General features: G+C 44.3%; 1 protein-coding gene across 1 annotated transcript; it reads left to right on the plus strand.

The window, feature by feature from the left end:
• The first annotated feature begins 1,413 nt into the window (after positions 1-1,413).
• Positions 1,414-26,974, plus strand: KLF9 (Kruppel like factor 9). The gene is made up of 2 exons (XM_032636015.1): positions 1,414-3,458; positions 23,560-26,974. The coding sequence occupies exons 1-2, from the start codon at positions 2,954-2,956 to the stop codon at positions 23,787-23,789; spliced, it is 735 nt and encodes a 244-aa protein (XP_032491906.1). The 5' UTR covers positions 1,414-2,953; the 3' UTR covers positions 23,790-26,974.
• The last annotated feature ends 638 nt before the right edge of the window (positions 26,975-27,612 follow it).

Genomic DNA, 27,612 nt, shown 5'->3' on the forward strand with positions numbered 1-27,612 from the left:
AAATCAAGTAGTAGTTATGTTTTTAAGTGTGTGAGAGAAATTCATGTAAATGAAATCTGAGTTGTATTTTATTACTTTCTTGTATAGCTCTGAAATGAATGAGTTGGAAGAGTTCAAGGTTTATGTCCAGTCCAAACAAAATTAAAGGGAGTTAAAGAGAAGAGGGCAAGAAGTAAGTCTATATAGAAAAAAAACACAAAAACCTGTGATGATTGACTTATTCAAGTTCCTGGATTACAATCTTCAAGGAAAGATACAAACTTTCCTTCTTTTTTTGAATAACCCCGATGTTAACTCTAGGGCTTTCTGCTCTCTGAAGGGGCCCATTGCAATGCCAGTTACAATGCAAATCTGAGAGACTGTATAGGCTGTGCTCATGGGAGTCCTGGAGAGATCCTGCTGGTATTTGTGGTGGACCTTAAAGAGGCAAGCAAATGTGAAATTTCTAACTGATCCTGTATCCTTGGGGACAGAGTTTGTCCCAGAAAAATCATGAAGTAGGCAGACTCCCTTGGGCTTCAGTGAATTCTTTTCTAAAATTAAGGGGATTGGAATACAAGAACTCTAAGATGGCTTCACTTTACATGTACCTACCACCTACCTTAGTAGGATGGTGACAATGATATTCTTAGTTGACCAGCACCCCCTTTCTAAGCTTCCCTTTCCCGTGTAGTCACCTACTGCAGGATCTTTCTGTACCACTTTAGAAGCAAAGTCGAAATAAACTACAGTAGACTTCAAACTAGAAGGATAAATTTGAGACCCTTCCTTTAGAGACCAAGAACCTGATGTAACTTTCCCAAACCTTAACAAAGGCTAATAGCCAGTGGGGGGTATGGTTAGACCTCACTGGATCTACATCACATAGAAACAGGTATCCCTCACACCCACTTAGGAAAATAAATGTATTTTTAATCAATTCTGCGGATAGTACACCTCCTGGAAGAGACATTGGCCCTAGATTCTTTTCTCAGCTATCAAGATGGAAAACAACCCCATCATTCCTACAGAGGGAGAGGCAAACATAGTTAATCAGACTCTAAGAGTCATACTAATTGTTGATCAAGTAATGCCACAATATTCAATGGCTAAGGATCTCTGGCTGGTTCCAGTTCTTAAGAATCTGTTAAGCAGAGTTAATATTTCACAAAACCAAAGAGTTCAGTTGTGAAGCCCGAAGAGCTAGGAATCAGATTTATGTTTTCAATGGAGTTCTGTCACAAGTCACTTTCTTGCGTCTTAGTCTTCGTATCTGTTAAGTGACGGAAGGGATACACGCCCTAACATCCCACAGGAGTCTGTGGAAAGAAAATGAGCTAAGAATGTTGTTGTTAAAGTTTTAAAAGTTATGCAGGGATTTTTGTCTCCATTTATTTTAGGGAGGTTGCAATAGCGTCAAAACAAAACAAAAACAGCTTCCTTAGAATAAATTGCACGAGGGAAGGAGAGGAATTGAGGTATCACAAAAGAAAAGATGAAGCGTTTCAAAGTGAGACTAGCCAGACAGAAGAAGGACTATGCTTTAAAACAGAACTTTTGTCAGCTCTGCATTTTTAAGATGAATTAGTCATAGTTAATGTATTGGGTGGAAGAATTATTAAAAATCTGCCCCAAAGTATGCTGCATCCCGAAATGGAAAAACGAATTGATGCTTTCTCATTTGTGTTGATTCTTGAGCAACTTGGCCTGGCATATTTAGTTGTTGTTTTTTAAATTATTGACTCACTTTGCATTTATTTATCACCACTGCCCTCCCATACATATCTCGACTTTCCCATCAGCAACACAAAGTACAAGGATGTGTTCAGTTTCACTACAGCTCTTCGCGTTTACAAGTGTGCAGCGCTGGCCTTCGGAATGCCCTTCTGATTGGCTGAGCCAATGTCACTGACATCAACCAACTTACTTTTGATTGGAAGACTGGTTGCTGGGACTGTAGCGTTTGCAGGAAGTCACTTAACTGTTTGCGAGCTGGAAAATGAAACTGAAGTTCTCTTTTGTCGTAAGAAGGAACACAACCGAGTAGGGAAGGTGTGTCCCACAGCTCCGCAAGCTGGAACGTGAGCCAAGAGGCCCGGACCGGCTAAGGGGTTGAGAGACACTCCCAGAGATGCGCGGCTGCTCCTTTCCAGCCTCCCGGCTGTTACCCTTTTAAATGTCAGCGTTCGAGGCTGTAGAGGTAGCACGAGGCATCGAAACAGAACTGTCGGATTGGCCGCACGCCTCAGTTCTAGACGCACCTCTCCACCGAAAGGCTGTTCTGACTGGCAGGGGAAGAAAGTAAACAGAGTTGAATCACCCTCCCCACTGGCCAATTGGAGGGGATTTGGATTGTGACGTGATGGGATTCTGCGAAATTGTTACTGAGCGAGAGAATGCCGGAACGGTGCGGACCGGCAAGAGCAGGGGCTCAGAAGCCGTCAGTGGACTGGGGGAAAAGTGTCTCTTAGACCTGGCGCTTGGTCCGGCCCTTGCCACCCACGTCCGGGTGGTTGGGTGAATGTCCTAGGGCTTTGGCTCGACTGAAAAGGCGGCCGAGGGCGTGTACCTCTCTTGCAGTTTCCTCTCCCAGCGCCTTGGGGCGTTTTCGGTCGAATAAACTTGCGACGACCGCCACGTGTGGCATCTTTCCAGGGGAGCCGGCTCGGAGCAGACTGCGCGCCGGTCGGGCGGATTGCGCCCGGCTCTGGGCGCCGGAGGCGGCGAGAGGCGGCAGCGCGGCGGAGCCCGGGGCCGTGGATGCTGCGTGCGGAGGCGCTGCCGGTTACGTAAAGATGAGGGGCTGAGGTCGCCTCGGCGCTCCTGCGAGTCGGAAGCGCCCCGCGCCCCCGCCCCCTTGGCCGCTGCGCCGCGCCGCGCCGCGCTCGTCGTCCGAGGCCAGGGCACGGCGAGCCGAACCTCCGCAGCCACCGCCAAGTTTGGCCGCGCCTCCGGGGCTGCTGTCGCCCGCACCATGTCCGCGGCCGCCTACATGGACTTCGTGGCTGCCCAGTGTCTGGTTTCCATTTCGAACCGCGCTGCGGTGCCGGAGCATGGGGGCGCTCCGGACGCCGAGCGGCTGCGACTACCTGAGCGCGAGGTGACCAAGGAGCATGGTGACCCGGGGGACACCTGGAAGGATTACTGCACGCTGGTCACCATCGCCAAGAGCTTGTTGGACCTGAACAAGTACCGACCCATCCAGACCCCCTCGGTGTGCAGCGACAGCCTGGAGAGTCCAGATGAGGATATGGGATCCGACAGCGACGTGACCACCGAATCTGGGTCGAGTCCTTCCCACAGCCCGGAGGAGAGACAGGATCCTGGCAGCGCGCCCAGCCCGCTCTCCCTCCTCCACCCTGGAGTGGCTGCGAAGGGGAAACACGCCTCCGAAAAGAGGCACAAGTGCCCCTACAGTGGCTGTGGGAAAGTCTATGGAAAATCCTCCCATCTCAAAGCCCATTACAGAGTGCATACAGGTTAGCGGCGTCTCCCTCTCCCACCCAACTCTCGGGTTAGTTAACCTTTGGCCGGGCAGCCTTCCTGGGCGTTAAAGGACACCACGCTCGGCCGAAAGGGTGCAAATACTTAGGATGAGATGCTGTTTAACTCTTTAAAATGATTGAACCGTTTAGAGACGGAAAGCTCACTCCTTAATCGTCCCCAGCCTCTAGAAGCCACGGAGAGCCTTAACCTGGCGGGCAGAGTGAGTGCCGAGTGCCAGCCTATGTGCGTGGCTTCATGCGGAGTGGTGCCGCCCCTCCCCTGTCCCGCCCCGCCCCCCCCCAGGACTCCCGCACCCGGCGACTCTGGGGCCACCCCACTTGGACAGACGCTGGCGGGGGTTGGGGGGCACAGTCAAATGGCGTATCTTTTATTTTACTGTCTTGTGGGATTGCCGCGAAGTGGCCGAAACCTGGAGAGAAGCGGCGCACATTATATGGAACCTTTTAGGGATGACTAAGGGCTCGGTTAGCTGTATGCTTGCTACTTTTCAGGGCTTGCCAAGGTGGTTTTAAATTTGGCCAAGAGTCCCCAGAGAGGTTTAAAATAACACTGCTTCAGGCAGCAGAGAAGTTTGATCAAGTGATGGTTGGTTAACTTCACAACTAGTTAGCTTTTTTAATGAGATTTCAGAGTGGATTTTTTCCCACGTGATTTAGGTCGCACCCGCCACCCAGAATAGAGCAGTTAGTGAGGAGGTGTGGTTCTTGCCGGAGGTCAAGGCTGATAATGAACGTTGGGATGTTCTGGAGGCCCCGTGGAGGGGTCTCTCCCAGGGAGAGCCAAAGGCAGGGCTGATCAGATGCATGTGGCTGGTAAGACATCTGCAGTATAAAATGGGCTTTGGAGACTTATAGGAACCTTGGTCAGCCAATTCTGTTGGTTCTGTTTAACATATTCAGAAAAAGTTGGAAAGCATTCACACTTGACCATGCTGTCTCCCCATCTTTAGTAAGGTTCCTTTAACAGCTGCTGTTCTGATAAGGAAGCACAGTGCTTGGTCCTCTCATGAACTCCTTTCCCTCTGTCCTATAACACCATGTTTAAGAGGAGGTTGTTGGAGTTACTTGGAAAGTATTGTCGTTTTTTGGTGTAATTGTTGGTACTTTTAAGATGAGGCCCTGGGCCTGTGGTTTCAAAATGATCATTGGCTGGTATGGTTTGGTTTTGCTTTTTTTAAGAGAGGCCACGTAACTGCATCTCATATTTTATTTCCTTTGGAAAGTGCTTCTTGTGGAGGTGGCTGCTGGCACAGGAGTAAAGCTGAATATCCTCCTCATGGTTAATGCAAAATCAGGTTCTCTTTGCGGTTGTCATCTAGGTTGCCGTAAAACAGCACATTTTAAAGTTTGTGTCTGTAAGGTTGATGTGCCTGTCTTGGGGGATGTGACCTTTAGCGTGGCTCCCAGGGTGAGGTAGGGGTATATTAACCAGAGGGTGTTACTCACCAACAGCTGTTGGGCGGGCCTGGCTGTGTCAGCCATGTTCCCAGAGTTCAGCTCACAGGGACACCCACTGCCACCTTGAGCAAAGGCACTTTCTCCTTCAGGGAGCTGCCCAGTTGTGCAGTTGGGGAGGCCTGCGGAGCTTCTCTGTGAGCTCCCTGAGTCTGCCCAACTCAGAAGAGCATTCTGGACCGTTCTGCTGAGTGATTTTCTCAGGCATATAGAAATGGCTGCTTATGTGTGCGTGCACGCACGCTGCTCTTTAATTCTCCATGAGGCAAGTGAGCTCAGTTGTTTCAGGAGAACCTTTTACACAGTCCAGAGTGGAAAATGAAGTGAAGTGTTAATCCCATTTTATATGCTACAGTCAGTCTTTTGAAACTAATGATGTGGTAATTGCAGGTGTCTTATTTATGTTTGGGGGCTCTGTAATGCTAGGACATGGTTGGACAAAAACCTCAGCCTCTGTAAAGACTGTCAGAAGTGTAATCCTGCTAGAGAAGGTGTGTGCAAGGGATACTCTAAATAAGAGACTCGTAGGAGGCCTCATGCATTTGGAAGTTTCATTCAGCTTCCAGTTAGATTGTCTTTAGGGTGGGGTAGCATCTTGATTGAAAAATTTTTTTTTAATTTTTCTATTTTTTGCTGGTATTAAACCCAGAAGATGGCCAAGAGATAGCAATTGGAATGTCTGTATTTTGTGAAGACTTTTTAAGAACTAAAATTCCAGCCACACCCCCCCTGCGCAATGTGGCCCAACCAGAATCCCTCCTGCTGCTTGCTCCTCTCCTCCTAGAGTCTCATACAGATGCCACTTTTATAGAACCAGTGGCTTTATTTATATATTTATTTGTTTTGGCCACGCTGCATGGCATGTGGAATCTTACTTTCCTGACCAGGGATCGAAGCGCAGAGTCTTAACCGCTGGACCACCTGGGAAGTCCCAGAACCAGTGGCTTTAGAAGTTGAGCCTCTTAAAATTGTGTTTAGTTCAGCACAGTTATTTCTAGAGTATCCTAAGAGAAAAGACCCCTTTGAGGTGGACTGAGGTGGGTTCTGACTTGTCCTTCTGTTTCCCAGTTGTGAGATGTTAACCTACTTCCTTGAAGTCAGAGTTTGTAAACTAGAGGTCTGCTGCTGAATTTGCTTTGCAAATTTGTTTGGCTTGACTAGCACAGGGTTTGTAAAGATTTTGTTACTAACATGGAAAAATCAGGATTTCCACACAAATCCAGATTTCTGGCTTCTCTGGAAAAATCGAATGAACTGGCAATACTGCGTCTGAATTCCTGCCCAGCAACAATTGGCTTGAACTGACCGTTCTTTATATGAGGCAGTGTCCCTTATTTTAATCATTTACATGGTCTCTGTTGGCATTTAAGTTTGCAGTCTCTTCTCTATTTGAGCCTCAGTTTCTTAATACACAAGATAGGGTACTATCTCTGAACTTGGATTCTTGTGCAAAGATAATAGTTTGTGTGTACTGGGCAGAGCTGAAAATCAGGAAACATAGAAGAAACTTAGTTTTAAGTAGTACAGTACTTTACATTTTCTAATACTGTGTTCAGTTTGTTTTTCTTCACCCTCTAGATCAGATACCTTCTCAGGTGATGTACCTCTAAAATTTAAGCAGTGGATCCATGGTTAATCTGAGAAAAAGTACAAGGAATATGAACTTTTCTGTCTCCAGACCTTTTGGACACTTAAGAGTGTATTGTTTCTGATTAAGTATTAGACCCATTGGAGTACTTTTCCTGAAAACATACTGAGCTTATTATTTGAAAAGGCAACCCACTTTAAGTTTATCTTGGCACACCCTGCATCCACACGGCATCCCCCACCTCTGAGCACACACCCCAAATTGGCCTCCACAAACCCACACCCAAATCCACTGACTCCCCAGACCCTCTCCCACGTCCCCTCAGCCTCTCTAGGACCACGAAAAGAAAAAAGAAAAAAGGATTATCCCAAGTTTCCTAACTTTGTGGTCACGCTGCTCATGCACACAGGCACACCCCCACACACATACACACATGGGGGTATCTTTTGGAGAGGTAAACAACAGCATCCAAATTCCAGCTCAGAAGTCATCAGAACCAGCTGATGTAGAGTCATGCTAGGTTGCCATCGCAGTGATAGAAACCTTAGGCCTTACTTCCATGCCAGGTACAATTTTACTATCTTTTTGGAGGGACTTAAATCAGCTGTCCCCAAATGGTGACAATGGGTTGAGCTTAAGGGCACTGCTTACAGGATTCTGCAAACCAGAAAGCCCTAAATCCCGATCAGCACACCCCAGTTTTGTGGGAAAAATTTTAAAACAATGTACTTTTTTAATAGGGCAGAAGGAAGTTCATGAAAAACAAGGAAAGACAAGAGCTGCAAAAGCAGCCAGCAGTGGCTGCTTCTGTTTCTCTTTATCCTGTTTGAACATTTCTCTGGGCTACCTAGAATATCTGGTGGAGGGGACCTGGGTAGCTCCCACCATGGAAGTTATCCTCCAAACAGGAAATAGATTTTCTGGCCCCTCTAGCAACATCCATCACTGGCTAGCTCTAACTCAGGCGGATTTCCTTCCCTGAGACTAAAGTTTTAAAAGTTTGCTTATACAGGAGCCAGGCCTGCTCTGTGCCTCATGAACTCTTCTTCCTTAATTGCTACAAAAAGCTTTCGAGTCAACTTTTTGGTTCGGGAGAGTCTAGTACCATCAGAGGTATGAGAAGGACCCACTTCCGTTACCCAGGAGGCAGGGGTTGAGGGACAGGGCAGGGTGTTGAAATGGCCTCTGGGCAGCCCATGAATTAGCCCCTGCTCAGTCTTTCCCACTTGCTCTTCTCTTCCTGAGTAGAAGGGAGGCCCTGTGCCTTGGTCCTTAAGGAAACCACCTCTCTGCCCCCTTCTTCTTTCCATAATGCTTCCCAAAGTGATGTAGGGTGGTATTTCATAGCCTGACATGCTTCATCCAAGATGTATTTACAATTAAGTCTGAGTGGGGCCTGCATAGATCATCGTTTCGCCACCTTTTCTTCCACTTTCTCTCCCCTAAGGAGATTAGCCATTTTTTCCCCTATAATTGTCCTCCCCGTGACATTTTAGTACCACAGATATACTGTAGAGCTGCTTATGTACTGTGCCCCTTTATAAGGCCACAAACCATTGTAATAGCTTAAGACTTTTATAACCTGCCAAAGAGCCAATCTTTGCCCTGTGGGGGCGATTTCACCCCCGTCCCCATCCCCAGTGAGACTGTCTAGACCCAGGCTCATGTAACCTGTCGGGGAAAAAATGAGAGCAAAGGACTGCAAACGGGCTCTAGCTGTGGAGGATGATAGGAGTCTAAGAATTGCAAGGATGTCCTGCAGGGTTTGCTTCTGGGTTTCAGACAAGAGGCTAGAGACTCCCTTGCTTCCAAGGAAAGATGGCCCACAGCTGCTTGAGCCCCAGCTCACTGCTGTAATCTCACTCTGGGGACTGAGGCCTGTGAGGGGGCCTAACAGCTCGTTATTCCTAGTCCTGGAGGTAGGAAGGACCAGTTGCTCCCTCCTCACTTCCCTCCCCCGCCCCATCCTTCATCATCCTGCACCTAGCTGCCCTAGCAAGACAAAGCGGGGTTGCCTTAGAAGAACTGCTGCTGCTGGCGGGATTACTGTCTCACAACAGAAAATACAAGTGGAGTAGAATTACAGAGTGAAACCATTGTTTCCCGTGATTTTCCTCTCAAATCTGTGAGTGGTGAGAAGAGAGAGGGGAGGAATGCAAGTGGAGCCTGGGTCAGGGAGGGAGGTACCAGAGTCCACAGCGTGCTGTTTTGATGGTAACACCCTATTACCTTCAGACGCAAAGATGTAACCTGAGGGAAATCAGTTCTTGAGACTCTGAACATAAGGGTCAGATATACATTCCTGGCTCAACTGTTGACGCTTATCCTAGGAGCTAGTCATTCTGCAATGTCTGTGGGAAATTCCCCGATTTAACTTCCCAGGGAGAAACATCATGTGACATATTGGGAAAGCGGCTGACAATGGTCTTCCTTAATAAGCTCATTGAGAAAAAAAGTGGGTGGGTGATTTCCCAGTATTCACTCGTTCAGGAGCCCCTAAAGCAACCTGACATCGTGCCCTGGTTAGAGTCGGATTTCTTGACCATCATCTTGATTTCAGAATGCCTTGTGATCGTGAGCATACTTGATTTAAAAAAAAGAAAAAGAAAAGCCAGCTTTGTCAATTTTGTTAGTCTTCCAAAAATTTTTTCCAGTTACTTTTTAAATTTTCTTTCCTCCTCTTGTCTGTTCTCAGGCTTGGAGAAAGAGCTTGCAGCATTCCAGGCCTCTGCTGCTAGAATCCTCCCCCACGTCCGACCCTCCCACCTTTTCCTAATGTTTCTCCAGCAAGCCCCGTGCCCACTGAAGAGCGTAAATTAGTGCCTAGTAATTGGTACAAAGGCAGTTTCTGTTTCTATGCAACACATGCAAAAAGGAGGGGCAAAGGAAGGAGAAAAGCCCACAGACAGTTAAAAAGGGAAAGAAATGGGATCCTCTGCTGTGGTCTTTGAGCAGTCCTGCCTCTTGCTCTGGCCCACTTTTTGTTGGGAAGTTAGTCACAGGCCTAAGCCCAACTCAGAGCATTTGGTGTAAGCAGTTGTTAGTATCAAAAGAATAGAATTTGGATGTTGGAAGTGACCTTGAGAGGTCATCACCCATCATTTTGTCTGTAAAAAAGTGAATACTTTTTTTTTTTAAACCCTCTCAGATAGATAAGGATTGTTCCATTGAAGCATTGGGGGTGCTCTGGAGGGTTTGAAAGCACACCACCAGGGTTCAAAGTCTGGCTCTCTGCCTTGGCAGGCACATAACGTTGGGCAGAGCGTAGAAGCTACCAGAGCCTCAGTTTCCTCAGCAGCACAATGAGGACATGGGGGTCCTTGGAAGTTGAAGTGCTCCAGGCCGGAGCTTAGCCAAATGGAGATCTTCCTTCACTGAATTCTTTGCAGTTCTTAGGTTTGGATTCCTTTCCCCCATGGTCTCCTGAGGATTTTTCAGTCTGGTTAACATTTTTTTGTTTTGTTTTAACCTTGGTTTAAAGAGCTGCTTTGCATTAAACAAATTAACGGAGTGAAAGGGCAGAGGTGGAGTCAGTCGGGGTGGGGGTGGGGGTGGGGGGGAGCTCTGCCCTTTTATTGTGGGAGCGGCCAAGGCCATTGCTTGTGGGATTTCCTACTCCTCCCTTCCTGGAGCCCTCCCGAAACTTTAATACCTTTTTGGTGCATTAAGGCCAGGAGTAGACATTTGTCTTATCCCAGCCTCACACGGTCCCCTCAGCAAATAATAGGACTAACGTTAGTTATTATTCATAGAGAATGCCTTTCCCACTAAGGGAGTGAGAGGCATCCATTTTTCATCCGTGGGATTTTCCAAGGCATCCTTTCTATTTGTGCTTAAAGCCCATGTTTACAACGGTGCATGGTGCACCCGCAGGCTTCCCTTGTAATCTCAGTTTATCAGCCTTTCGAGTCTTGAGATGAGAATTGAACATCTGGATCTGAAATCTAAAGGTTCTAGAGCTGCAAGAACCAGTAAGCTCACCATCTAAGCCCAGGACCACCGGGCATGTGAATTTTTTTTTTTAACCAAAATTGAAAATGATCGCAAATTTGAACAGCAGAATGGAATTCGGCCCTGATGGAGCCCTTTTTTTGTTTTTTTTGAAGTGAGGACTTTATTTAAATAGATTAAAATAAAGAGACTGGAGCTTAAGTCATACAAAACTAATGACAAGGATTTGAAAAGCAGGCAGCAGTATTTTGTATTAAATAAAGTGTGAACGTTTTTCCATGGCGAGTCTCCGTTGTTTTAGAAGTGCCTCCCAGAGGACCTGACTTGAACCGAAGTGGGGCAGTGAGGCAGGCAATAGACAAAAGCACAAGAATTCTGCCTGAGAATTATGGACATTTAAGAACTGGAAGGAATCTTACAGATCCTCTTTCATCAGAGAGATGGAGATTTTACCATCTCTCCCTTCCAGGGAGCCAGCTTTGACGGGACAGAGGCAGTCAGAAAAGCAGAGTAAGGCCTGTGAGAAGGAAACCAGCCCACCCTAAGGAACTTGAAGATGAGGGGTCTCCAGAGAGGTCTCTACCTTCAGCAGGGAGGCAGTAGGTAGAGCCAGTAGAACACCGGCCTAGGGGTCCCTCCTACCTGTGTTTGAATCCTGCCTCTGCCACTTTCTAATTATGAGAACTCTCTGAGCCTCAGTTTTCCCATCTGTAAAATGGAGTTCAGTAATTATATATTCATAGTTTTTATGAAACTTAATTCAGATGAGGTATTTAATGCATTTAGCACAGTGTCTCCATATACTAAATATTACAATTAAAAATAATCTACATGTGTTGGCCAGAAGCCCTTGAGGTGCTTAGAATTTTTGTTTACAGTTCCACATTAATCCAGCAGCAGCTCATTCATTTAAAAAATACTTGTTATCGAGTAACTCTTACATGCAAAGAGGTGTGCTAGATGTTGACAGCAGGTACTGTGAATGTTGTGGATAATAATAGTATTGATAGTAATAATAATTATAAATTATTAATGCTAGTAATAATGCTATTGATAGTGATAATAATGAAGCATCCAGCATGTATTACGTTCCAAGCCAAATGGTTTACACACATTGTTACATTTAAACTCCCAGAAGTCCTATGCGATAGGAAGGTACTCTTATTCTCATTTTATGGGAGGAATTGGAGGTAGTTAACTTAGTCCAAGGTTACTCTGAAGTTTTCCTACTGTGTTTCTAGGTGCTTGGAGTTGCACCATGAACGGTTGTTGACGAGGACTCCTTGGGTTTTTGCCAGTAGTAAGAGACCCTGTGTTTTGCATGGCTCTCTTGGATTTGGCCCCAAAGCCACCATTGTTTCTACTCTTGGGTTCTAGCTCTGGCTTCTGGTTTGTTTTTATGAAGCTTGGTGAGGAATACCTTCAGAAATCATGGACCTGGCCAAACCTATCCTGTATTTTCCAGTAGCTATCCAGAACCTTCATCCTTCCAATTGAAAAAGATCCCAGTTGTGGGTCCACAGCTGTTTTAATCAAGCCTCTTGGTTGTAAGGAACAGAACCCAAACTTGGACTGGCTTAGTAAAAACGAGAACTTTATAGGTTGCCATTTCCACCGCCTTTGGGGTCACTCTAGTGTTAGGGATCTCTGGATACAGGCGGTCAGTGCCTTCCTCTCTCCCTGGCCCAGCCTTGCTCTCCTCTGCTTTGGCTTCATTCACCGGCAGGCTGTCTCTGAACCGGTGGTAAGATAGCTGCCAGCAGTTCGGACTCCCATCCTGCCAATTCAGCAAGCCCTGTGGAAAGACAGTTCCCCTTTCCTAGTGATTCCAGCAAAAGTCCCAGGCTTCCGGCTTCAGAACACAGAATTTTGTGCCTGTCCCTGAACTCAGTCACTGTGGCACAGCTGGGTCACATCCAACCTCTGGGCCTGGGGTGTGGGGTCGCCCACCTGGAATTACGTAAACTCAGAGTGAGGAAGGAGTGGTTTCCAAAAGGAAATTCAAGGTGTGCTGTTTATTACCCCAAAGAGGCAATAGGTGCCAGACAGGCAAAACCAACAGCTGTTCATTCGATCCACCCATTTAGAACTACAGACAGGATATTCCCAAAGGCAGAGTTTGACAAAATGAGAGACAGATTAGTATGACAACAATTTCTCTCATTTTTCTCCCCTTTGAAGAGAAAGAGCTCTGAACTCTCTTTGGAGTTCAACCTATAAGATAGCTGTATACTAAATAGTCTTTGTAAAAGATAGATTATTTCAACACGTATTTCTTATCGTCAGGATCAGCCCCATAGGCCCTGCTCAGTGGATGTTCTAGGAGCCAGTACCCAAAACCTCACACGGAACACGTATAGCGGCAACAATGTGATCAGTGGCACCGTTCACTTGGTCTTAATTCCAGTCGTCTATTTTAATGCCCAGAGGAATGAATTGTGTTTACATGAACGTTTGTCACCTTGTGTGCTAATAGAGAGAGGCCTTGTCTTTACAAAGATGAGCTGTTTATATGGTGGTTCCCAATGGGATTCAGAAATCTATTCGGTGTACGTAATGCCCAACAAAAACACTGCAATAAATCGTAAGAGGCAAAAATTAGATCTTAAAAATAACTTAAAAAAACATATAAAAATGACTTAAATCCGTATGCTGTCATAATTCTACAGTATTTTTGTACCATTGCTGTTTTAATGAAAATAAGCAGAATGACAACCAAACAGCTGCTTTCCCCCTTGGGTGTTGCAATTCATACCCATGGCCAGCCACAAGATGCTTGTCTGCTGAGCATTACCCACCGAAGCGGGGGTTCCCAGTGTGAAAGAGACACAGTCTGTACCTCTGACCTGAGCCATTTTTTCTCAGTGCCCTGCTTGCTCCCAAACTTCAAAGCGCTGTCCAGGAACGCCTGCCCCAGGAGGCCTGAGGGAGTCAGGCAGGGGCTGTTTGGTAAGAGCTGGACAGCTCAACCCTGCCGTTCTTTGTGGTCTTTGGTGACAAACACCAGACTGTATGAATTAGTGGCTCACTCCGTAAAAGCTGGAAAAATGATGTGTTGATGGCGCATGTGGCATATGTGAGTAGGATCTGTGGTCATCGCAGCCTTCCTCTCGTGCCAGCAGTGTACAGAGGTTGAGCCCAGAGAGAAACAGCTGGAAACCTGATGCTGGAGCACCGTCACTAGTCACTCTGGGTCACTGCGAGTGCCGTGACCTGGGTGGCAGGTAGAGAAGGCATCCACTAACCAGACAACAGCCTCCTGTGTCTTCCTGGTTTGCTCATTGTCTTTTTTGAGCCAAAGAGAACTGAGTTCTCTTGAGCCCCCCTGCCCTCCCCACCATTTCTGCTGTTGGTGGACAAACTTTATCTTGGCAATTTGGGGTCTCTCAGTCTCTTTTGTGTTAAGTTTTATTCTCTTTTGGGTACATAGTCACAAAATCAGAGTTCTCTATGTCTCTCCTTTTGCCTTTCTTTCTCCTGGGAGTGATCTACTTGGTGGGCAAGAGCCTCACCTCTTCTTCCGGCATCATGGAAGGGCTGTCCGTGTTGCGTGCCATCCTTTGACCTTGCTGGTCTCCCCCAGGGTGCCATATACCAGCTTGGGTCCTGGTCCTCAGATGAAACATTAGGAGGGGTGGAAACTTAGGCAAACACTTGAGACCCTTTTCTCAGCGTGGCTACCCAGCTCCTCAGGTGCCCTGGTGTGTGTGGCGACTTCCCTAGAGAGGCTCAGACAGGCTCCAGGCATGCCGTGGGCCAGGCAGCAGTGGTCAGCCTCTGGGACTGCCCAAGACTGTTTCTAATAGGAGAGTCCAGAACGCTTGCACTTCTCAGACCTCTGTATCTGTTCCCTAAACACAGCTCCTCCAGTTTCTCTCCCTATAGCTCAGGTCTTGCTACGAAGCTCTGGCAAATTAAGAGAATTTGAGGATTTCAGGGTCTGCTTTACATTTTTAAAACTCTATTTTGAAACCTCAAGCTTAGCAGCAACTTACTTGTTTTAAACTGTCTCTTCCCTCCCCGAGGCAATGCATCTGGAAAGGAGGGCCTGGGAGTGAGAGGATTAGAAAAACACGGAAAAAGGCTGTCTCTACATTTAGTTAAGGCCTGTGTTCTGCTTTCACCTCTAATCTTGTTCAGTGCTCAGAACTGAAGCTAGAATTTGAAAACTGGTTCTAAGGATGTCCTTGGGCGAGTCATTGGCTCTCTGAGTTGGCTTCATCTGAAACAGGATGGGTTTGAATTAAGGTGGTCATAAAAATAGCCCAGAATGCAAAGATTCAAAGAATCTACGTTCTCAGCATAGCTTTGCCATCAAACTTACATATCCTGTTCAATGTTTAGTGCCTAGTAGGTTATTTATTTACTATTTCTCTTTTCCACAAAGAACTGGGCAGAGGCAGTACAGGCTGGGGTGGGAGGAGGAATGCAGTCGTGGGAATTGGCTAATCTGGGCCTGGACCTAGCTGTGTGGACGTGGGTAGGTCACCTTATGTCTCTGCCATTTCAGAGTTGCTGAGCTGGGGGCCAGGTAATGGAGACATCAAGGCATGATGATATATCTCTTGCTGGGTTGAGAACCTAAAGAGTCGAGACTCTATTGTCTGTTGTCTTCCTTTCTGAGGTCCTGGCACATGTGCCATCTCACAGATCAGTTGAGGTTGGGAATGTACAAGCAATATTCAGACAGGCTTGCTTCCAAATAGCTAGGCACCAGCTTCCGGTGAGGAAGTACTGCATTGCAGACGTTACGGACACCCACTTCCCAGTTCAGAACCTCAAGTATGGAAACAGGCTGCTTTCCACAGATAATCAGAGGGACCAGGAAGTAAAATCTCACATCCAGACTCTATAGTGAGTCCGTTGTATCAACAAATGAAATGTAAAAGGAAACCAAATCACAAGAGGGATTCAGAGAGAGAGGCCAAGAGCAAACCATAATGTGATGGGATGGCATTCAGGCAGGATTCTTCTGAAGCTATCAAGAATTTTTATCTTTTTAGGACATCTACCTGTGTAGGTAGTAGCAACATTTCTGGCGAACAGGAGGCTTTTAAATTTCTTGATTTTTGAGTTTGATATTAATTGGAATGATTTATGCAGGGAAATGTAGAATTGGCTGTACCCAGACGATGCAAGTGTATGGGTGCTTCTGCACTTGGGTGTGGAAATGAAAAGCAGTAAAGCAAAGCTCACATTTTTGTACCTGCAGGTTAGCATTGCTTTCCCATGGGGAAGGAGGACCGATGATAATGGACAGTGCGGTGTCAATGGCTTCGGGTTGCGGCGACTGTGTGGGCTGGTGCTCCACCAGGAACACTGCGCTGGGCTCTGGGCTTTGTGTATCTGCGCCTCTTTCTCCCCCTGCTTCCTAAGGAGCCTGCTCCTTGGTGGGGCAGCCCTGCCATCGCTGCCTGTGTCACTTGGTATCTGAAGGGAGATTCCTGTCTCTTCTCAAGGGCCGTTTTCCTTTCACATATGGAAAAAGGAGAGGAGGAGGTGGGGGAGGAGTGAGAAAACACATGTAGCTTACTCTGAAAGTTTCTCACTTTCTAACAGTTTGAGAAGGAAGCAGAAGGATTCTTTGCCTTTCTTTGGTCTCGGACACTGGAGTTTATTTCTCAATAGAGTGTAAACCACCCACCCCTCGAATGGAATCAGATCTTGATCAATCCATTGGTGGAAAAATTTGAACTCATATGCATCAAAACAGTTGTTACCTTTGTCTTGTGTAAGACTTTTCTGACTTCTCGTTATAAAAGAAATTTGTACTTGCTTAAAAAACTCAGAAAACATAGGGGAAAATTACAAAAAGAAGTAGAGGTTATCCCCTCACCTGTAGATAACTATTGTTCATATTTTGCACATATTCTTCCAGGATTTTTCCTCTCCTTTGAAGTTCACACACATACGCAGCAGATCATGCACTGCTCTTTTCACTTAGCCGTGTATTGCTAACATCTTCTGTATAGAATAATCTAGTACCTTTTTAACAGGCACATATTATTCCACTGTATGGAACACTAAAGTATTAAACCAGTTCTTTATTGTTAGACATTTAGGTTGTCACCAAGCTTTACCTTTTATAAACAATGTTGGTATCCTTGTATATTTTTGTGTTCCTCCCTAATTGTTACCACAAATAATTCCTGGACAAATGTATTACCAGGTGGTCCTGGAACAATTCTAATTTCCACCCATGCCTATTTCCTCATGCCACCATCAATGATAGGTATATGAACATACTTTTTAACACTTTTACCAGCCTGATGTGTATTTCATTGGTGTCTTGATTGGCATGTTTTGATTACTTATGAGATTGACTATATTTTCATATATTTATTAATTGGATGTTAGTATTTCTTATTTTATAGATTACTTGTTTGCATCCTTGCCCAATTTTATTAAGTTGGGCTATTCATTTTGATTTGCTAGTGTCCTTTCTGTACCACAGATTTTAACCTTTTGTCATAGGCTGCAATTTCCTTTATTCGTTCACTGTTTTGGTTCTTAAATTTTTTTACTTATGTGTGTGTGTGTGTATGTGTGTATGTATATGTATCTTACCATGCAGAAGTTTAACATTTTTAAGTATTTTAAAACTATCCTTCAAATAGGGTACTGCCTTTGATTTCATGTTTAGGAAGTCTCTCCCTATTCCAGGATTCTAAAAATATTCACCTATATTTTCTTTTACCTTTATGGTTTTATTTTTTACATTTACATGTACAGTAAATGTAAATAATTCCATTTGGAATTTAAGTGTAAGGTATAAGGGTAGGGATCCAGATTTAATTTTTTTTTTAGCAGATATCTATGCCATTTATTGAATTAAACATTCTTTTCTTCACTGATTTGAAATGCCCATCCCTGTAGTCTTGGGTTTATCTTCAGACTTGACTCTGCCCCACTGATTTGTCTTTTCCTATGCTGGTATCGCACTATCTTAATTTTTGCAGCTTTAATCATACATTTTAATAACTGGTATTGCAAGTGCTCATTTATTATTGTTCTATTCCAAAATTGTCTTGGCAAGTTGAGGGTATTTATTCTTCCCAATGAACTTTGAAATAATTTTGTTACGTTCAAGAAAAAAGAATTTCTATGGTGTGTGTTAATTTCATAGATGAATTTGTACAGAATTGCCGTATTCAGAACATTGGGTCTTGCCATCAATGGGACATGGGAAATGTCCCATTTATTCATTTCCTTTCATATCATAGTTTTATGATTTTCTTCATGCAGGTCCTGAACTTTATTGGTGGGCTTATCCTGACTGACTATGCTTAGCATATAAGAAAACCATTGCTCTTTTGTATATTTACACCTATGAATGCATTTTTTTCTTCAATTTTTTTATTGAAGTATAGGTGATTTACAGTGCTGTGCCAGTCTCTGCTCTGCATTTTTAATTTTTGTTACCTTAGACTTTCCAAATAGGAAGTTGTATCAGTTGCAAGTAATTCTTATTTTGCCTCCTCCTTCCCACAATTTACTTCTTAATTTGTTATCTAGTTGCGCTCACCAGCATTTCCTGAGCAACGTTAAATAGCTACAGTGATTGGGGCAGGAGTCCATTCCTGCCTTGCCTGACTTCCGTGGGAATGCGGCCTTCATTTTACTGTTGACCCTGCTGGGGAAAGGTCTGAATCTATATTTTCTATCCTGTTAAGGAACTACTTTGTTTTCCTAAAAGCTTTTATTAGGGATGGATGTTGAATTTTATCAGATATTGTTCTGCATTTATGAAGGCAAGATATGAGTGTGGGTGGGGGTGAATTTAACCTATTAAATGACATGTAATATCATTATGATTTTCCAATATCAAATTATCCTTTTATCTCTGGAATCCTAGTTGCTTTTTTGTAATTAAGAAAAACACTATTTTTCCTCAAGAAACAGCCTTGATTTTGTACATCTGTGCGAAGCTATGATTATTAATTGACATTTTTAGAGTTCTATTTTGAAAAGGAGACCCAATTCCCTTAGATTTGTTTTACTAGATTGGGTTACTTTTCCTCAAAGCAGTGGAAGCTTCAGAGTTGGTATTTTTAACCCTCTTAAACCCAATTAAGTTTAGCCCATTTTGGGCTCTTCTATGGAGTTGTGGGAGGGGAAGAGAGAGGATCAGAGGGGGGAGGGGGAGGGTCGAGACCCTAGGCCAGGACTGCAATGGCTGTCCATCTGAGCTCTGGGGAACTTGGACAGGGCTGGATATATCCAGTTAGTAATCCCCGTACTTGTCCTCATTCTCCCTCTATATGGAAAGCTCACCACTGTTCACTTCACGACTTTACCGAAAAGAATAAGCTTCACTTGACATCATCAACTAATCACCGGGTAGGGTGGAGGCTCCTTAAAAGCAATGAGCCATCAAGTTAGCGAGTGCATAGCCAGAAGGCCCCCCGCTCTGCTTCTCTTGAACCCACTGGAGACCCAGGAGAGTTCTGGAGGCCTGACCTGTCTCTGCAAAGAAAGCCTTTTACACGTTTGATGGAGTGTTCAGTAGCCGTTTTGATCCAGTATGTTTTATACTCAGAGCTGAGTCTGTCAGTGAGAGGCGCTGAGCTTGTTGCTGAAGGGGAAGGGAAGTGGTATATAAATAATGAGAATGCACAGAAACTTGTGCTGTTACCAGCTCTGCTCCAGTAAAGCAGACTTTATTGTGTCACTGCCTCTGGGTGTGTTTTCCTGTGAAGGCCAGAAATAAAGCAGGAGTACATGTCTGTTCTTTTTTATTTTTTTCCCCCAGGAGGATGGTAACTCTCTCATTAATACGAAAGACAAGTTTAAATATTCTTTAACTGATAGTTGCTTTACCATATGATTTGTTCTGTATAAAGAAGGTTAACCATTCTTTTGGGGGCCTTAGCCTTGAGCTGAAAGGAAGGGCCTGGGGCTTCCCTGGTGGCGCAGTGGTTGGGAGCCCGCCTGCCGATGCAGGGGACACGGGTTCATGCCCCGGTCCGGGAAGATCCCACATGCCGTGGAGCGGCTGGGCCCGTGAGCCATGGCCGCTGAGCCTGCGCATCCGGAGCCTGTGCTCCGCAACGGGAGAGGCCACAGCGGTGAGAGGCCCGCGTACCGCAAAAAAAAAAACACGTATCTTTTTCTAGATACCTTAATATGTGTCTATCATTAACTAACATGTGGAAATGCATCCTACAGTATAGGTTGTATGCAAACTCTCCACTGGGTTAAAGAGGTGGATGATTTCAAAGGGCTGCAAATTGCAATCCCCAAGAAGAATCCAGGTCCCCTGAACACACACTGCTTGGCTGGCACAGTGTTTCATCAAGTGTCGAATTTGAATGCCTTTATGTGTGGAAAGCACTCCCCAGTTGGCCCCAGATTCCTCTACAATCCATGGTCTAATATACTTGGCATTTCACCCACTTTTCTTATGTGTCTGGCTCCTGAAGACATTTGGAATTACAAATTCTGGTGTACACTAGATAGAAATTCAGGCCTGCAGATTGAGATCAGGGGTCAGCCAACTTTCTATAAAGGACTAGATAGTAAATATTCTAGGTTTTGTGGTCCGTACGATCTCTTATCACTACTCAACACTGCTGTTGTAGTGAAAAAGCAGCCATAGGTAATACATAAACAATGAGTATGATTGTGTTCCAATGCAACTCTGTATGCGGACATGAAAACCTGAATTTCATATAACTTTCCCCTGCCACAAAATGTTACTGTTCGGTTTTTTTCAACCATTTGGTAAAAACTAAGTATAGGAATGGTGTTTATTCCAGCAGGTCAGATTTGACCTATGGTCCATAGTTTGCTAACCCCTGATTTAGATCATTGACCAAAAGCCCCTAATGCTTTCCCAAAGGATCTGAGAAAAATCAAAATGATCCTAGAGCTTTTAGACCAGCAGCTCACTTCCAAGTAGGTCTATTTTTAAATGCTTGGAAACTGTAAGCTTGAATTATACACGTTATATGAATCTAACAAAGGCTACGGTTGGCTCTTATTTGCTCTGGGCTCTGTGGGTGGCCCTGTGTCTGTGAAGCACTCAGGGAAAAGGATGCTAGGTCAATGACAGCACCTGGATTAGAAGCAATGAGAACAATCACATGCCAACTGTGAGGGGCAGTGAAGAGTGTGTAGCCATAAGCTAGACCGAAAGGGAACCCAATGGGAATGGACCCTGATTACACTTGAAATCTTTGTAAATCATAAGCATATAAATGCTTAATAGATCTCCAGTACATGCAGCTGATTCAGGCTTCATGACGATTTTCCACTGACTATCACTTCCATCTTGTTAAAACAAGGGGTGCCTTATTTCTTTTCCAGTCTTAGCACACAGTAGAGTGGTCTTCTGACCCATTTTTCCCACAATGGACACAGATCCGTTCAAATAAATTAATCTCCCCTCATGACTTGCTTGAAAGAAACATGTGCCGGTGAATAACTAAACCACGTTACCACTCCTTCAAGGAAACAACATCTGATGGGTGTCTGTCCTAACAAGTGTTGAGAAAACACAGAACTTTTCCTTGTCATTGCTTTCCTCCCCACCAAATCATCAAGCAGTGGACAGAGGGCTTCAGGAAAGGGACAACAGACAGGGGTTTTGGGTCTGTTGTTTTTTTTTTTTTTACAACTTATCACGCTATGAATTCTAACTATTCATTATATTTTTTAACATAACATGTTTAAAGAACACTTCTCCCATAGATTCTTCATTTGGGTTAGTGAGGACTTGGCTGCAGTCTGATTCAGAAATAGCCCGGAAATATTCCTGTGGTCTGGGAACTCCTGAGCAGGATTTGGTCACCTGCGTGACCTGGAGTTTGAGCAGACTCAGCGCGCACACACGCACAGAGCTGAGGCCTTTACTAAATGCTTGACAGCACAAGTAGCACGGAGGTCAGACGGGATGTCGTCCTTGCCCAGCAAAGCTTAACCTTGTTGGGTTATGATAACCTGCATTTTGCCTTTTGCTCAAAAGTTCTGCTGAACTGGGTAAAAATGCTTTTTAATCCAACAGAAGTTGCAAAAGTGTAGCTTTCAACTCCATGTCATTGGATTTTTCAGAGGGTTCAGTCTGAAGCTCCTTTTTTCCTCTCCCTCTCTTTTTGGCCCTCTGAGTATCCTTGTGCATCATCCACCTTGGGTAGGGCTCAGGGTTCACCGGCTTGCTATTGCCTTTTGCTGCTGTAGCTTTTCAGCTTAGAGCTCAGTGAGGAAATATTTATACTTAGACCTGTGTATAGTGAATCTGTTTATACAAATTTGTTTTGCCCACATCACGTTTCCCATAAGATCAGGTAGGTTGTACGTGGCATGATGGCCATATCTCTGCTTAGAGAACAGCAAGTAAAACCTTAGTCACGAAGGTGATAGAGGTGTTTGTTGTTATTATCTGTGTTTTCACATCTCTGGCACAGGTTAGGAGAAGCTGGGGGAAAAGAACCATGTTTGGATGACTCAGGTGCACCACGCTGGGCAGCTCCAGGCCCTTTGAGCCTCTCTCTGGGTTCCAGGAAGGTGGGAACAGGAGTGAGAAAAGATTCCCTCCTCACACCTACCTAAGGAGTGTCTGGAGAGTTCTGTGGAAACCAGAGTCTGTGTCCTGAGTCTGTGAAGCAGCTGCTTTGGGCTGTGCTTGGAAAGGTGTGAGGAGTAGGTAGGCAGGTGCTCAGAGCTGGGGGGTGGTGACAGTCACTCACAAGAAGAGCAAGCAAGACTCTGATCTTAAGCAGCTCTTTCTGCCTTTCTGCTTGTGTGTGTCCTGCCCAGCAAACATGGACACAGACTCTCCCCTGCCAATGCAGGGGTCAAGAGGCCCCCAGTGCTGGCCTGATCATGTCTGGAGGGCGGGGCTTAGCTGCGTTTTAAGTGGGACGGGGAGACAATAGTGTGAATCTGAGGAGAGCAACCGTAATGGGAGGGATGTGGAAACTCCGACAAGTGTTAAGCCTCCTCTGTAAAATGGGCCACCTCCGTGGGGTGTCCTGTAGGAAGTCAGTGAGGTAATGCGTGTGAAACCCTTAGTGCTGTGCCTGCGCTTATGTTATTATTTTAGAATTATGTGAGTTCTTCTTTTATGAGAAATATGGAAGAAACTGGGATTGTTTCAACTAGACCAGAAAAGATTAGAGAATGGCGTGATAGCAGTCTTCAGATAGTTAAGGGATTATTATGTGGCAGAGGGAAAAAACTAATTTTTAGTGTTAAGACAATATAACTTAAGATATGGCCTTCGCAGGAAGGCAGGTTTCACATCAATAAGAGTGTTTATTACAGGGATGCTCAGAAACAAGCAGGCTTCCTTGGCAGCTGAGGGGCTCTGCCACCGGAATTGCTCAGGCAGAGGTTGGGTGGCCAAACATTCAGGAGCTTAAGGGGAGATGCCTGCCTCTGTTGGGAGGTTGGTTGGATTAGATGCCCCAGTTCTCTTCCATCTGTACAATGCCAGGAAGTTTAGCAAAGGGCTAAGGTTTTTGACTCCTCGGAGAGAACTCGTGAAACCAGCAACCGTGTAGACAAAAACTGGAAAATATAGTTTCCAAGGCTCTTGGGGATCCATTGGGTACAAATAGCAAGCTCATTTACCTAGAGAAGATGATTCTCAGCAATTTCTTCATGGTATTACTTTGTTAGGGCTGCCATGACAAAGTACCACAGACTGGGTGGCTTAAACAATAGAAATTTATTTCTCACTGTTTTGGAGGCTGGGAGTCCAAGATTAAGGTGTTGGCAGAGTCAATTTCTTCTGAGGCCCGTCTCCCTGGCTTGTAGCTGGCCATCTTCTCCCAGCATCTTCACACAGCCTTTCCTCTGCGAGTCTGTGACCTAATCTCCTCTTCTTATAAAGACACCAGTCATTAGATTACATGACCTCATGTAACCTTAATCACCTCTTTAAAGACCCTATCTCCAAATACAGCCACATTCTAAGGTACTGGGGGTTAGGACTTCAGCCTATGAATGGGGGGCACACAATTCGGCCCAGAACACAAAGGAGTTATTTTCTGAGTCATGGGGATGGTTGACCAGGACCAGCCTGGAGAATTTCGGTTACACGTTCTTTAACCTGTATCCCTGATTCTCTTCTTTTAGGTGAACGGCCCTTTCCCTGCACGTGGCCAGACTGCCTTAAAAAGTTCTCTCGCTCCGATGAGCTGACCCGCCACTACCGGACCCACACGGGGGAGAAGCAGTTCCGCTGTCCGCTGTGTGAGAAGCGCTTCATGAGGAGCGACCACCTGACCAAGCACGCCCGGCGGCACACGGAGTTCCACCCCAGCATGATCAAGCGATCCAAAAAGGCGCTGGCCAACCCTTTGTGAGGTGCTGCCCACCCGAGCCAGGGAGGGACGGACCCAGAAGGACGAACTACTCCCAGCGAACAGACAGACAGGTGGGAACCACGGCCCAGAAGAGGCGCGCTGCCAGCACAGGAAGTCGCTGTTCTTTGGTCACTAGTCTAATTTTCCTCTCCCTGCGTTGTTTTTAAAAAGCACATTGTAGCCTAAGATCAAAGTCAACACTTGGTCCCCCTTGCAGAGGCAACTTTGAACCGCCTCTGACTGTTGGAGGGAAGATAAATGCTTTTTTTTTTTTTTCCTCTCCTTAATTTTCTTTTGGGGGTGGGTGGAGGGGTGGCAGGTGTGGGGAGGGGGTTAAAGCCAAGACTGGGGTAGAATTTTAAAGATTCAACACTGGTGTACATATGTCTGACTGGGTGAGTTGACTTGTAGCATCACGCGGTGATTCTGGGCCCTTTCTGCTTGCTGTCTCTCAGAATTGTTTTCTTACCTTTTAATGTAATGACGAGTGTGCTTCAGTTTCTTTAGCAAAACCACTCTCTTGAATCACGTTACCTTTTGAGATACGAAACGCCATAGCACAGCTGTCTTTATGCAAGCAAGAGCACATCTACTCCAGCATGATCTGTCATCTAAAGACTTGAAAACACAAAAGTTACTTATAGCCAATGGGTAAGCAGTATGAATTTATACTAATCAAGACACACCTTTGAAAGGTTACTGTAAGTACAGAACTTTCAAACCTTGCTTTGTATGAATTGTACTTTTTGAACATAAGCTGCACTTTTATTTTCTAACGCAGAGGATGAATAAGTTAAATACGTGCTTTAAGGATAGAAGCAGACGTTCTGTTTGGAACCACGCTATAATCTGCTTATTTTACAGTATACACGTTTCCCTACGAAATCATGGCAGAGATGTGAGGGCAGAATATATACAACAGATGCTGAAGGAGAAGGAGGGTAGTATATATATTTTTTAATTTAAAAAAGAACAAACAATTTTAACTCCATTAACTTTTCCAAAATTTCCGATCCTTTTAATTAACCTCTTCTTATTGTACCGTAATGCCACGAAGGGCGAGGGCTTTGACTCTGTTCGGTTTTATTTGAACGGGTGCATAACAGTAACTAGCTCTGGAAACATTTATTCTTTGGGGAAAAGGTTTGTCGGTTACCGTCCCATGTTCCTACAGAACCGCCACTAACAGGTGCGAGAGTTACGTAAAAGGAAAAGGGAGCTGAAATGTGAAAAGAAAAATAACATACCCCTGTAAGTAGTGAGCGCTAAGGGAAGATACCACGATGATTTCAGAGGAGACTGCGCAAAATCATCCCTTTTGGAGAAGGAAGGCACATGGAACATATAGGAATGAAAACACAACACTGTATCTTTCACATCAGTAGCCTCACCACTATAAGATCTCGTATCCAGGGGTCTAAAATGGCCTCAACCACTATATGCATAATATGCCATTTACCTGAAAACTTAATTTTGGCCTTTACGTGGTCAGAAAAATGAACCGAGTTTTCATCGTTGAGAAGAAACCTCAAATAGGGGAGTCAGCAGTGATCGTGGGGGAAATGTTTACATATTCTTCTTTTTCATCAGAAACAACGTTTTCTGACAATTTTATCTGATATTTAAAACAGGGAGTTATGGTGCACTCTAGTTTATACGTGTGCTATGAGATGTGTTGTGTAAACCTGGGGTGAATTCATCATTTCACCTGACACATGCTTGTTTCCAGTTCAGAACCAGTGTGGGCTCCTGCAGCCGGCATGGGTCACAGCTGACTCCAACTTCCAGTACAGTAGCCATCACTAGCACGGTGTTTTTCTTTTGTTTGTTTAACCAGTGTAGTTGTATTAGTAGTTCTGTAAAGAGAACTGCTTTTAACATTAGGGACTGGGAGCAGTCCATGGGATAAAAAGGAAAGTGTTTTCTCACGGGAAAACATGTCAGGAAAAATAAAGAACACTTTCTACCTCTGTTTCAGATTTTTGAAACGCTTATTTTAAACCAAATTTTAATTTCTGTGTCCAAAATAAGTTTTAAGGACATCTGTTCTTCCATATGAAATAGGTTAGGCTGCCTATTTCTTACTGAACTCATGGAATGGTTCTGCTTGTGACCCTCTGCATGCTGCCTTTTAGTGAGTGAGGAGTTTGGCGTTGCCTAGCAACCCACTAACTTGTACAAACTCATCTTTCCCTCACAGAACGAAATGAAGGAAAACCAAGCAAAGTCAGTGAAAGACAATCTTTGTAGTTTCAGGAGTAAATCTACATGTGGCTTTTGTCCAGCACTTAGATGGTTGTAAATGCAGCAACTTGTTTTAAAAAAAAAAATGCACAATTTACTTCCCCAAAAAAGTTGCTACTTGCCTTTTCAAGTCGTTGAAGAACACACATTTGATATTCTCTTATATGTTATAGTAACATAACGTATAAACTCAAGGCTTTTTATTCCTTGTGATAAATCCTGTTTTAACATGTCACAAAACAGGAACCAGCATTCTAATTAGATTTACTCTATCAAGATATGGTTCAAATAGGACTACTAGAGTTCGTTGAACACTAAAACTATGAAACAATTACTTTTTATATTAAAAAGACCATGGATTTAACTTAAAAAAATCCAAGTGGAGGATAGTAATTTTTGTTTACTTTTTTAACCAAACTGAATTTTTTGAAAGACTGTTGCAGGTGTTTCAAAAGAAAGAAAAATTGTTTTATCTAATACTGTAAGTAGCTGTCATATTCTGGAAAATTTAATAGTTTTAGAGTTAAGATAACTCCTCTCCTTGGTTAGGGAAGAAGAAAGCCCTTCACCACTGTGGAACGATGCCGTGGCTTTAAAGTGTAGCCCTACATCATGCTTCTTTTGAGAATTATATTTGGTATAGTTATAATTACAGAAACTGACTCGTTGTCAGTTTGCAGGTAGATTAAGCACAGTACTCATCACTCTGGATAGATTGAGATGTTCTTTCACAACAGATGAATGATCTGTAACACTGTAAGATACTGATCTTTACAACTGTTTAATCAGTTTTATTTTTGTACAGTATTAGTGACCTAAGTTATTTTGCTGTCCCGTTTTTGTAAATCAAATGAAATTATAAAAGAGGATTCTGACAGTAGGTATTTTGTACATATGTATATATGTTGTCCAAATAAAAATAATAAATGATAAAGATTGAATTGTTCCAGCCATTATGTGTTGTAAAAGGGGCATGTTTTTGTCATATTGGGGGTTACTTCTTTAACTTGTGATGAGTGCAAAGATGATTTACCCTAGGCCTCCTTTCAACACGTGAGATATTTGTGTAGACCTGTGTGTATTTACTATTCACAGACCTCTGAGGAAGTAGATGGAACGGAGGCCACGTGAAATCACTTTATTATACTGGAGGGGAATATTTATATTTCAGGTAAATCACTTAAAGAGGTTTATAAAGCTCATAACTGTTCTGGTGTGTGCCAGGAACTAGTCAGAGGATATTACTCGGATTGTTCTCTTGAGATATGATATTGATAAGAACACACAAGTTGAAGTCTCAAAGGCAAAACCATAGACCCATTAAACCAAGTGAAGATGAATACCAAAGTGTGTGTGTGTGTGTGTGTGTGTGTGTGTGTGTGTAATTTAGTCTAGAGAATCTAAAACCTGTCATTGTAGTATAATCTAGTATAGATATATACTAGCTAGCTAGTGTTTGTTAAGGTTTTATTGTATGCTAGTCACAGTGCCGAGTGTTTAGGACTTTTTTCTCATTTTATCTTTTCAGCAGCTCTGTACAGCTCCTTACAGAAGATACCATTGTTATCCACATATTTCA

This window comes from Phocoena sinus, chromosome 6 (genome assembly GCF_008692025.1).
Source record: "Phocoena sinus isolate mPhoSin1 chromosome 6, mPhoSin1.pri, whole genome shotgun sequence".
NCBI lineage: Eukaryota > Metazoa > Chordata > Mammalia > Artiodactyla > Phocoenidae > Phocoena > Phocoena sinus.

Coding starts and splice junctions, on each gene's coding strand:
- KLF9 (XM_032636015.1), top strand. CDS start 2,954: ATGTCCGCGGCCGCCTACATGGACTTCGTGGCTGCCCAGTGTCTGGTT. Junction 3,459..23,559: donor CCATTACAGAGTGCATACAG/GTTAGCGGCGTC, acceptor CTCTTCTTTTAG/GTGAACGGCCCTTTCCCTGC.